Source organism: Spermophilus citellus (genome assembly GCF_964194105.1).
Source record: "Spermophilus citellus genome assembly, chromosome: 10".
Lineage (NCBI taxonomy): Eukaryota > Metazoa > Chordata > Mammalia > Rodentia > Sciuridae > Spermophilus > Spermophilus citellus.
The window spans coordinates 119,524,999-119,538,091 of NC_138197.1; the positions used below are offsets into that span (position 1 = coordinate 119,524,999).

At 46.3% G+C, this 13,093-nt stretch overlaps 1 protein-coding gene across 2 annotated transcripts in view; it reads left to right on the top strand.

The window, feature by feature from the left end:
• STAB2 (stabilin 2) overlaps positions 1-13,093 on the top strand; it is a 155,410-nt gene that overhangs the window by 52,514 nt on the left and 89,803 nt on the right. For both annotated transcript variants that reach the window (XM_081311104.1, XM_081311103.1), the window contains 5 exons: positions 2,779-2,841; positions 5,692-5,775; positions 6,531-6,617; positions 7,630-7,741; positions 11,249-11,429. In XM_081311104.1, coding sequence (XP_081167230.1) covers positions 2,779-2,841; positions 5,692-5,775; positions 6,531-6,617; positions 7,630-7,741; positions 11,249-11,429 — 527 coding nt within the window. The remainder of the gene's footprint in view (positions 1-2,778; positions 2,842-5,691; positions 5,776-6,530; positions 6,618-7,629; positions 7,742-11,248; positions 11,430-13,093) is intronic.

Below are 13,093 nucleotides of genomic sequence, written 5' to 3' on the forward strand. Positions count from 1 at the left end.
AGGGGGAGTTCATGAAAGATGCTGCACAGGTGTGTTGGGATCCTAGTGCTGCCGTAATGGACTGCCACACACTGGTGGCTTAATGCAGCATTTATTCTCCCACAGTTCTGGAAGCCAGAAGTCTGAAATCACAGAGTGATGCTTCCTTTGCAGGCTCTGGACTCCCCATAGTCCTCACCCTTCTTTGGCTCTCTATTTCCATCTTCAGGTGGCCTTCATCCCTGTGTGTCCTCTCCTCCTTTTATAAGAACACTAGCTGGGTGTGGAGGTGCACGCCTGTAATCCCAGAAGCTCAGGGGGACTGAGTCAGGGTGGTCACAAGTTCAAAGGCAGCCTCAGCAAAAGCAAGGCGCTAAGCAACTCAGTGAGACCCTGTCTCTAAATAAAATACAAAACAGGGCTGGGGATGTGGCTCAGTGGTGGAGTGCCCCTGGGTTCAATTCCCAGAACCAAAAAAAAAAAAAAAAAAAACCCTAGTCTTTGGATTTAAGGACCGCCCTAGTTCAGTGTGACCTCATTGTAGCCCAACTAATTACATCTGTAAACACCCTATTTCTAAGTAAGGTCACATTCTGTGGCTTGGGGCGGGGGCACATGAATTTTTAGGAGACTCTATTCAACTTACTAAACCACAACTGGGATCAGCTCAGGGTCTTTTCCCCCTTGAGATTCAGGATCCATTTCCGTCCTTCCCCCACCCGGGTCACCTGGAACCACCCTGCTCCATGCCCATAGTTTCTCTAAAAGGAACTTAAGATGAAATTTCCCCACAGGTGGATGCTCTGGTCTGGTGAATGAACTCTCTTTCTGTAGTTCTTTTCAAATACCAGATGTCTGTTTCCTTGTGAGCTTCTCTGTGCCCTCTAATGGCCTTTCCTGTTTCCATAGCAACTTTTGGCTCAGTCTGTTTTAATCAAAGCACCCCAAATTCCAACACTGCTCTGTGTGCCATCTTTAAGTTCCTATGGAGACCGTAACCCCAAAATAGTTACAATACTGGGCATTTTCAGGACACTTCAATAATACTTCAGTGATTGTCCTCATGAAGTATTTGGAACATAGGACTGAACAAGGAAAAATGGCCTCATTTTATTTTATTTCATCTTATTGTCTTCTTGATAAAGACTAGAAATAGCTAGCTAAGAACTAGGCGTGGGATTGTGGTGATTTTTTTTTTTTTATTTTGGAGTTCTTAATTAATGTCATGACTGTTATGTTTTAGGCTCCTGAGCAGAGGCTGTACCAGTTAGATGCCCCGAGGGAGATTTTACCCCATTCTGGTCACCCCTTTTTAAGAGAGGTTATCAACAGGGTCGGCCTCCTAGCCAGTTCCTGACAGTGATTTCTGTTTGGTTCATTCTTTGGAGATAAGCAATAGCGGGTCATCATCTGGCTTAGACCTGGGCGAGGATCCAAACAGGCCAGAGAAAGTGGTCTCCTCTCCTAAGAAAGAAATGAAAAAGGGAGTAGGAATCAATAATTTCAAGGGTTCTCGGAGCCCTCCCCAAGCAGCTGCCATTCAAGTTCCGGACAGGAAGTGTGTGGAGGGACAATGGCAGCCCCACTGCCCACCTTGTCGCAGAGTTGTTCTGTTTCAGATTGTTCAAAAGCTTATTCTCCATGTCCCTGATGGACAGAATGAAGCTGTGGGTTTAAGCTACAACCCAAAGAACTGTGGCTAAAGGAAAAGAACTCCTCAGAGTCAGCCTTAGAAAGAAGTTTCCCCTACTGTTTCCTGTTTGCTCTAGTCTTATTTTGTGTCTGTTCTGCCTAGTTAGGGTGGTTTTTATTGGATCTGTTATACATCCAAACAGACTCTCAGGAAAGTGTGTACTAAGGACTAGCAAAGAGAAGGAGCAGCTGGAACCTTCTAGAAGTCTCAATTTTCACCAGGCTGAACTCATAGCTACCTTCTCACCTGTGTGTTTGGACTTTAGAGGTTTAATAAATATCACGCTCCTAGTTAGGGTCCCTGTGGGGAACAGAATTCATCCCGGAGCCCACTGCAGGGCTGTGGACAGGGCCAAGGACAGGTTATGCTGGGGACTTCAGGGAGGAGCACTGGTAGGCCACCATTTCCACCAGGACCCAGGAGCCCAGGAGCAGGGTACAGAGTTACCAGAACCCAGTGAGAGCCAGAAGAGCGGAAGTAGTGATGTCTGTCAGGATGTCTCAGAGGGATGGGGCAGAGCAGAGGGGAACAGGGAAGAATCCTCGATCTTGCTTTATTCTACCCACCAGTCCCCTGCTGGTACCTCCCATTAGCCAAGCCAGTTGGAAGCTGGCAAAGATTCAAGAGGCCATTTTTTGTGTGGTCAACTCACTGGGGCAAAGCCAGGTAGAGAAGATCAGAGAACAGATCTGGAGACCTGGAGGCCAACACCCATTTTGTCCCACCTGAATTGAGAACCAATGGAGGAGAATCCAGGGGACTGACGGGCAGAGTGTCCGTGTTCAACCTTGTACTGCTAAGCCCACTAGAGAACATGGCCCCGAGTCTGCGGCCAATGGTAACACTTTTTCCCTCAGAGGGATCAGAAAGCTGGGCCTGTGGACAGGCTGGTTCTATCCAGAATGAGGCAGTGGAAAGAGCTACTCTAGCAGGGTCTGCTCCTTCCTCCAAACACCCCTCCCCAGCACTGACTTCCCTCTTCTCCCCTGGGGAACTATAGTGAGTGGAACCCCCTTCACAAAGAGAGAATCTGAGTCCAGAGATGGAGCTGTCCCCCTGTCCCCCTTAAAGGGACACCAGTACTGACCTGCTGTCTTTCCTTTCAGGGCTCTTGTGTGAGCTGTTCCCTGGTGTATTGGAGCAAATGTCCTGCCAACTCTGAACCCACAGTGAGTGTGACAGTTTTGTGAAACCACAGATCACCAAAGGAACCCAGTGGTGTGGTTTCTCACCCTTCCTACCTTCCTTCTTTAAAAGATGTTGATGCAACGAGGGTAACAGAAACTAGCTCTTAGCCTGCTGTGTGGGGTGCTAGCCAGAGACACCACAGATCTGTGTGTGAATCCAAGCTCATTGACCCCAGGCAAGTTGTTTCAGTCAGCTTTTTCACTACTGTAACTAAAGGATCTGACCAGAACAATTTTAGAGGAGGAAAAGTTTATTTGGGGGCTCACGATATCAGAGGTCTTAGTCCATAGAAGACCACTTCATCCCTTGGGGCTTGAGGTGAGGCAGGACATCATGGTGGAAGAGTGTGGCAGAGGGAAGCAGCTCACATGGTGATCAGTAAGCAGAGAGAGAGAGAGACTCTACTCTCCAAATACAAATATATAGCCCCAAAAGCATGCCCCAATTCCCACCTCCTCCAGCCACACCCAACACTTCAGTTACCACTCAGTTAATCCCTATGAAGGGATTAATTCACTGATTGGGTTAAGACTCACATAATCTAATCATTTCTCCTCTGAACCTTCTTGCATTGTCTCACACGTGAACTTTTGGGGGATACCTCACATCCAAACCAAGTATTTAACCTTCTTGCTCTATTTTCTTCATCTTTAAGTAATAATAATAACAGTATTAGCATAAGTAAAACCCAAGCACAATGTCAAAATCAACCAGCCTCTTAGGAAGGGTTCTTCTCTGCTTTTCCCTCTTAAATAAAACCCAGTGTTTAAATTTGCCATTTTTAATGTTGGTTTATGCTCATAAGTCTTATTATGGAGAGGAAAAAAATAAATGAAAGAAATGTCCAGAAATGTACACTGTTTTAGTTAGATAGGAGGAATAAGTTCTAGTGATTACAGAGGTTAGGCACAGCATGGCAATTATAATTTATAATAATTAACTGTATATCTCAAAATTGCTAAGAATAGATTTTAAATGTTCTCCCCACAAAGAAATGACAGCATGAGAAGTAGCAGATATGCTAATTAACTTGTTTAATCATTCCACAATGTGGAATACAACATCATACTGTATCGCATAAATATGTCTAGTTATTATGCATCAATTTTAAATAAAATAAACATCAGGGGAAAGACCCTGGAGCAACCAGAAGCTTTTCAAGCTCAATTGAATTATGCACATGTTTATTGAGGGTCGATCAGATATTAGACATAGTGTTCTGGGGTGTAAAAATGAGTAAGATCTAGTTTTGTTTTTATCTTGAGAAATTCAGTCTAAAAATGAAAACAGAGAGTTGTGCAGTGACCTGTAGCTCATATACCAAGTGCTTTATTGGTGGCAAAAAGCAGAGTGTTCAAAGGTAAAAATGATGATGGAAATTTCTGCTTCCAAGTTCATTATAAGAAAGAATTTCTCAACCAGAAATATCATTCATCCTTGGGATAGATTATTATAGAAGTTGACAAGCTTATCAATGTAATCTTATTGTGAAATATTTAATAAAGCCAAACATCAAAATTAAATAGGTGTAGATATTTGTTTTTCTTAATGAAGCTGTCACCTCTGAGCTCTTCAGTGCTGCCAGGGACAGGGAGGGAGGAGGAAAGGAAACCTGGTTGGCTGGTGTCACCCTGGTTGCTATGTGTGGATGGACACGGACGTGGTCCTGGATGCCCTGTGTAGCAGCACTGAAGCAGGCACACCTGCAGCACCCTCTGTGTGCCTGGGAACCAATCCAGAACACACAGAGCCGGCATTCCTGGTGGTCATGATCTGGGCTCTGTGTAACCACCGTCCTGCCCGCTGTGGCCCAGCAAAAGAGGAGAAAGGGATTGCATGAGTGAGAGCCAAAGAGTCCCCAAATCACCCCTCCCATGATCCACGTTATCCTGAGATCCCAAGAAGGCTGGAATGTTCCTTCCTCAGGGGCCTTGGAATTCCTTTAAATAGCTAAGACTGTAGGATTTTATAGCCTGAGAAGTTCTCATGGTCCTTAAGCGGAAGCCTCAGAGGAAGAGAGAAACTTGATAGGAGAAGCATTTATCTCATGAAGAATTTGAGCCAGCAACTAAATTCCTATGATGAAGCTAGTTGTCAGCGTTATTGTGTCAGGCTGGACAGCTGAGACCTGTAGAGACTCCTAAAGTTAATGGGTTATGAGACTCATTCTCTGGACCTGATGCATATGCGTGAAAAAGACAGTGATTTCTCCTGTACAGTCCTCAGTTTCCTTATCTATTAAAAAAAAAAGGCACAAAAACATTCACAGGAAGCTGAAGACTGATGACTTCAGAGGTGTGATATGTGTGGCCTCATGTAAGTTCTCGACAGGTGGTAGTTCTGGATGCTTATGGGTGGACATCAAAGGTTTAAGAATGAGTGCCAGAAGGCATTGAAATCTTCCCGCTCCAAAGAGGACAGCTCAGGCTGTTGATATTTTTGCTGGTGGATCTTTGCACAAAATAGCAATGAACTCCAAAATGTCTGGACGAGGAGCTTGGGGTGGTTAGATCAGAAAAGGGAGCTAGGCCACATCCAGGGTTTACTAGGAAGTGCTCCCTGATCAGTTAGAGGCGTCTGCCCTGGCGTGAGCAGAGGCAGAGAGATACATGTGCCAGGACTGTGCAGACGCTGGCCTGGAGTCTACCAACCAGGAAGCAGGCCAAAGGAGAGCGACTGAGCTCTGACCTGAACCAGGTGTGCTGGGGAGGCCTGTGCTCTGACATCAGCAGAAAAACAGAATAGAATGGCATGCATCTGTAGCAGCGGTGTGATACCCAGAGGACGGGGCTATGGACCCTGATATGCTCTGCCCACTGCCTGTCTTCCAGGCTCTCTTCACACAAAAATGCGTCTACAGGGGCAGAATGGGCCTGAAGAGCGGCTGCACCCGATACTGTAATGCTACTGTGCAGGTAAGGGGGGTGTGGCCAGGGCCCTCATCCAGGCCACCAAAGGCGAGACAGATCCAAGGCCACACTCTTGGGCCCATAGTCACAGGTGGCCTGTAGGACTTTGCAAGGGAACCTCCTCATGGCAACCAGGTCACCCCCTCCCTGCATCACATCTCCCTGAGACCCCGATTCCTCTTCACTGAGCCCACTCTTGCCTGAGTCTCCTGCCTGTCTCTCATCCACCTTCCTGCCTCAGAGCATCCACATCTGCCATTCCGCCCTCCAGACGCTCTTCCAGATTTTCTGGGGCTAACTCGTTTTTCAAGTCTCCACATCACTCCCACCTTCTGTGTCACTGCCTGATCCACAGTGGCCTGCCCATTTTCCCCTTTCCCCCGACCCCAGCCTCCACTGCCACCACCAGATCACAGTACTCTGTTTTCCCAGCACAAACCATTCTCTGAAAGACCTTTTGCTTTTTTAAATTTCTGTATGGACTCTTCCCTGATTGCCACGGAACCTCTGTGGGAACCAGTCCTCATCTGTCCTGCTCACTGCTCGGGGGCCAGGCTGGCACCCACGGTAGGTGCCCAGTGGGTTTGTGGTGACCAGATGGCTGAGCACTAGCCATGTCATCATGCACCAAAGTGAAAAGCCAAGCTCATAGGGGGGCCCTGAAGCAGTTTATTGTAATAATGGAAATTAAAACATGTCTCCTTTGAGGAATCCGTCCTCTTCTTGGGCTTTCGAGGGACAACACACATTTTGCTTCTCAGGTACCAAAGTGCTGCAGAGGCTTCTACGGGCCCGACTGTAGCCCATGTCCAGGAGGCTTCTCCAATCCATGTTCTGGCAACGGACAGGTGAGAGGACAGGCCCCTGAGACACGGACACAGTTTCACAAATGCTGAACTCGAGTGTCACAATAATTTCCCAAAACTGCTGAACCAAAAAAAAAAAAAAAAAAAAAAAAGAGCACAATGTGGTCACTGTTCCCAGGAAGTAAAAGAAATGGATTTTACTAGGGGAAAAAAAAAAACAAAAAAAAAAACCAGAAAGTGTCTGTGGGAGATGGCACTTTCTTCTATGGGAGATGTCACGGTCTAAGACTTCATGGTACTTTTAAAAAATCTGATAATGTTGCCCAGTGACTGCTTTTGTTGTTAACCCATCTACCAAACCTACTGAGCTGTACAGGCCAAAACTCAGCTCATTTCAGTTGGAGGCCAAAGGTAAAAGTAGCCATGAAGCATGTGGGAAATCATAGACCAGAGCATTTAATGGTCCACATCTAAAATACGGCTCTTGTAAGGGGAAAGAGGACCACGCAGCCACGAGTGGGGACCTTACACAGGAGGAAGGAATGGGAAGAGGCCAGTACTCCTGACGGTGGCCAGGTGGTTGGGAAGGCAGACTGTACTGGACTCTGACATGTGTCCCTCTACACATCTGGCCTTGCCGGGCCTGGGCAGGCGGGAGGCAGACAAGTTCACACTGGGGAGTCACAGAGCTAAGGGAGCGTGGGGGGCAAGAAAGGCCAGGCGTACATCTGAAGGTCCATATTAGCACTGCCATCTTTTAAATGTCATGTGAAAGTTTTCAGTTCATCCTTGTGGTCCCCCCCTTGAAGGACAACCCTTCCCGGTCACTGTTTTTGCATCCTATCTGATACCAAGATGACCGCACTTCCCACGAGGAGTCCCAAAGAGTCATTCCAAGTGGGAGGGAACCCGAGTTCACAGCGACGCCATGAAACGTGGGTGCCTGTGACTCCTTGGCCAGGCTGGCACCCACGGTAGGTGCTCAGTGGGTTTGTGGTGGCCAGATGGCTGGTGGTGTGTCCTGACGACCCACCGGGCCTGCCCTCGCCCCCAGTGTGCAGATGGCGGCAGTGGCAATGGGACGTGCATGTGTGACGACGGCTTCCAAGGCTCCCGGTGCCAGTTCTGCTCCGACCCCAGTAAATACGGACCTCGCTGTAACAAAAGTAAGTGGCACTCCAGGGCCTCCTTCTGCCAGACTCCTCTTGCACAAAGCCAACCAGCGCACAGGCCTGGCGTCTCGTGGTAATTTTGCTTGCAGTACGTCATCGTCTCAGGCATTTTTTTCCTTATGTTCCTATTAGTGCCTTTAGTTGTCCATAACAGGGGAGTTCATCTTGACATGTGACATCATTGGCTCCCTTTCTGTCCCCAGTTCTTCCCCTTTCCCTTCCTCTTCCCTCCCCTTGATCTCCTTCCTCTACTCCACTATTCTTCCTTCTATCTTCATGAGATTCCCCCGTTGATCCAAAAGAACTAAAATACAGACATAAGAATGTTTATAGTAGCACAGCTCACAACAGCCAAGTTATGGATAGATAAAGAGAATGTGGTGTATCTCCACAATGGCGTATTATCCAGCCATAAAGAATGAAATGATAACATCTGCTTGTAATGTCCTCCAGTAATGGAACTGGAGGTCATCATGCTAAGTGAAATAAGCCAGGCTCAGAAAGTCAGGGTTGAATACTCTCTCTCATATGTGAAAGCTAGAGAGAAATGAGGAATAAAAAGAGGGGATCTCATGCAAACACAAAACAGTGGAGCTGAAGAAGGGGATTGAGGAGGAGGGAGAAGGAATTGGAAAGGGGAGGAACTGCAGAATGAACCTAATCAAACTGTGCTGCGTGCAGGTAGGAATGAATCACAATGAATTCCACTTTGACATATAACTATAAAGCACCAACTTCTAAAATCGCAGGCATCTCTTAAGTGCTGCTTCTCAAGTGGTAGCAGGTGCCAAAGACTTGGCCCCACCTGCAGAGTTCCTGACTCATTAGGCCTAGGAAGAGGCCTGAGAATGTGCATTTTTAACAAGTTCCCAGGGGATGCCAAAGGGGAGGCACCCTTTGAAAACTGCACATCCCTGCAGCAGTCGTGGATCTGCATCAAGGAACAGGCTTGCTCTCAAGCAGTCCTCTCAGCACCTCTATTTGCAGTAACTTAAGCAAGTTACTACACCTCTCTAGGCCACCAGGTCTTCATTTGTAAATAATAGTAACACTAGTAACTAGTAACTCGCAAGGTTAGTGCCAATTACAAATGGAAAGTTCTTCTCTTAAAGCAATGCTTAGCACATGCAATGTGCTAAGTTAGCCTATAATTAGGCTATTACTATTATCTCTCTTTTTTTTTTTAGTTGTCAATGGGCCTTTTTTTATTTATTTATATGAGGTACTGAGAATTGAACCCAGTGCCTCACACATGCTAGGCAAGTGCTCTACCACTGAGCCACAACCCCAGTCCTACTATTATCTCTTATTGTCGTTGCTGTTGTTGCTTTTATCCTAAGTGCAGTAGTATAAGAATCAAGAAGCTTGCAGAACATGTTAGAAAGTTCCAAACAATGAATATTGAAAAAAAAATCAGACACAATTTTAGAAAAATGTATGAGGCTTTTAAAAATGACATCCTGTGTATATTTAAATATATGCATTTTAAATACATATTTCTAAGCTAAGGTTAGAAAATAATAACATAGTGAAACAAATAGGTAAGAATTTTCCATGCAGTCTAGACCAACTGGAAGTTAAGTTCTCCAACTGCAATTTACTGACTATATGACCTAAGGAAATGTCTCTCCATTTCTCCACATATCAAATGAAGATAATATTGATACAGTTGTCACTCAGAATCCTGGGGGAACTGATTCCATGACCTCCATGGATAATAAGATCTATGGATGCACAAATCTATGTAGCATTTGCATATCTTCTCATTAAACCATTCCTAGCTTACTTATGATGCCAAAATACAATGTAAAAGCTATATGAACTGTTGTTGTACTTCGTTATTTAGGGAATAATGATAAGAAGAAAAGTCTGTATATATTCAGGATAAATACAATTTTTTTTTTTTTTGGTCCCAGGGATTGAACTCAGGGGCACTTAACCACTGAACCACATTACCAGTCCTTTCTTGGATTTTATTTAGAGACAGGGTCTCACTGAGTGATGCAAATTTTTTCAGAACATTTCTAATCCAAGGGTGGTTGAACCCATGGATGCAGAATCTGACTGTTGAGAGGATAGAGTGGGGTCATATTTGGAGATTTTTAACACAGAGCTTGCACCCAGGAAGTAATCCACAAGCAAAGCCACACTCATTGCCAACACAACTAACCCCACACATCAGATACAAAGCACATGACCTCCCCCTCCCCCCTTACTTTAACCATCTTCACAAACACCCTCAAGGCAACAGAAACTAGAGCACAGCACAGTCAGGGCTGTTGAATCCTATTTTATTGTTCTTTTTTTCCAAATATTGTGGTGGGGTTATTTTTTTCCTATGTTCTAAGATGAAAAACAGACATTAATTCAAGAGATTCAATGTTGGCATTTGTCTGAGGCCTTGGGGCAGGGGGTGGGAGCTGGGGCTGGGGCTGGGCTTCCAGTTCCAGTGTCTCTCATCCCTGGTCTGTGGCTGCCCACAGCCTCCCAGGGGGGTCTTGTTCCTTGCAGGTTCAGCCTGGCTTACTTAAAATTTTTTAAGAAATATTTTGTTTTAAATCCAGCTGTGGTTTTCCAGAGCCTCTTGCTTGTATCTTTCTTCCCTTTCCTGGTGGTGGCTGCTGATTCCTATCCCATCAGTTCTTTCTGGGACAAAGTCCTGAATCCTTGGCCGCTTCCTTGGAGAATCTCCATGTCCCTCCTTCTCACTTCCGTAGTATGCACAGGCACCAGAGTCTGATGAGCTGGGTCTCGTTGCAATTGTCAAGACCTCTACTCAAATCAAAGGAAGCAGCTGAAGTTTAAAATGATAGCAGAGATGCAGAAATGCCCATGAATATAATAGAAATAGACTTTGAACACCCGAGTTCAAGACCCTGCTTGGAACCTAATGGCAAGCTGAACAATTTTGTTCACCTCTCTGGGCCTCAGTTTCTGCATCTAGAAAACGGGGTTATGAGGGTGCTTACTTCCTGGGGCTGGTGACTGTTTATGATATGGTACATGCAGAAGGCTGGGCCCATGCCTCAGATAAAGTCAGGGCCCAAATATTAACCACTGGTTATCATGGATTTCTGTGATCAAGAGTGACACTCGAGCCCATCTGGGGCTCTGCCAGCCTGAGAAATCACTGTTATTTTTTCCAGAATGTGGAGAAGGTGAGAAATTTCTTGGCTAAACTCCCCAACCACAGAGGGGTTGAAGGTGGAGTTCCTTGGCCTCTTTCCCAGTAATATAAGCCATTTCCTCTTCCACTCCCCACATGGACATATAAAGTACCCTGGGGACCAGGTTCTCCTCCTGGGTGGGACGGTTGGGCTCCCCGGGCTCAGGTGGCCTGAAAAATAGTGAGACACTAAGAAACAGCAGCCGGTGGCTTCCCTGCATTCAGGAGAGGCCCCTCTGTGACAGGAGAAGGAGGCCAGAGGAGGGGCGCCCTGCCCTGGGGTGCCCCAGGCTGAGCATCTCCAAGCCGTGAGTGTCCCCATTCCTTCTCTTCAGAATGTCTGTGTGTCCACGGAACCTGCGACAACAGGATAGACAGCGACGGTGCCTGCCTTGCTGGGACATGCACAGATGGCTCCGCGGGGAGATTCTGTGACAAGCAGACATCAGCCTGTGGGCCCTACATGCAGTTCTGTCACATCCATGCCACCTGTGAATATAGCAATGGGACAGCCAGGTAGGTCTGAGAAGGAAGACCCCTGACAACCCATAGTCTCTGTGCCACTGTTAGATGGAGACAGCCCATATCTAATTTTTGTGCATAAAGGCTTGTTCTCTCCGGCTGATGTGTGGCTTTTGTGGAAGAATGTCAGACTGAGCTGGATTCAAATTGAAGCATTCTCTGCTTTGAAACATACCAGTTGTGTGACCTTGGGCAAGTCACTTAATCTCTCTGAGCCTCACTTCTCTTATTAATACTAATACCTCCTTAACAGGGCAATGGTGGAGGCTAGCCCATTATAGATGTCACCTGGTGACAAACTGTAATTAAGATCACACATGTGAAAAGCAATGAAGATTTGCTACCAAATTCCAACCTTCAAAGGCACCTTTACCTTTCCTAAGGCTGTTAATAATTGCTCTCCTGTTAAAGGTATCTGGCATGAAATGGAATCTTTTGTCAATGGATTGCCATTTATTTCTTTAATACTGCCTAAAACCTCCTTGGGCTCAGGGCATGAGAAATGCTGTAGGGACCTTTTCTGTCTGGAGATACGCGGTTCCAAGGCAGTCCACCACCCAAAACATCGTGGGGAATGCAGAGGCTGTCTGGAATTCCTGGCCCTGTTCTTATACCACTTCTCTTGATCCATATTTTCATAGTTATTTTCTTACTTGTTTTGATCTGTCTTCCCCACTAGACTGTAGGCTACCTGAGGCCAGAGACTGGACTTTGCCTTTTCCACAATTGTTCTATAGAACGTCTTCCTGAGGCCTTAGGATCTGCTTCAGTGCATAAGGCAAACATCGCACATAATCAAAATTACCCTAGGAACCTCTTCAGTCAGTCACCCACAGAGGTCTGTCTGTATGTACCATGTTACCTTGCGTAGGTCAAACACCTTGAAAGGAGCAAACTATTTCTTCATGTGGACGCCAGATAAAGTGCACAGCTCCTCTAGGAACCTTGATATAGGAGAAATATTTTTGTTAACTTTGGAGAGTATCTCTGAGTAAGTTACAGTAGGATGTTGAGGGCCACAGCCGAGTAGGGATGACGCATGGCATTTTTGCCAGAAGTAGTGGTTGAGAGGTGACCTAGCGAGCCATTAAGATGATGACTTTTGAGTTCTGGCGGAGTTCCCATTGAGTTCCGCTTGAGCTCTCGCGTGGATTCCCGGAGAGTTCCCATTGGTTGGGGAAGTGCCGGAGGAGGGATTTTCCGGTTGCTGGTTCCTGGAGGAGCCCCGTGGCGTTGGGGGGGGGGGGAATTCCCGGGAGCGTGTGTGGAGTGTGCTGGTGGAGTTCAGAAATAAAGTTTGTTCCTGCTTCAGTGGCTCGTGATTTGTGCCCAGCCAGACTGCGGCAGTAGGACATGGTGGAATCATGGAGCCGTCAATAGATATTGATTGGTTGATTGAATGAATGAATGAACAAATGGCCTGCAAAACGTGTCAGTGTGGAACATCTTGAGACGAAGCATTAATGGGTCAGGGAACTATGTCGGCTCAGAGAATGAGGCACCTGAGAGTGTTGTTTGGAAAAAAAGAAATATCTGAGGGATCCAATGGGGGAAGAGAAGTTTCACTGTCACTTTCAAACATTTCAAGAACTGTCACATACAAGAGAAAGCAGAGCTGTTCTCTGCTGGACCAGAGGGAATAACTAGCATTGAGCTGG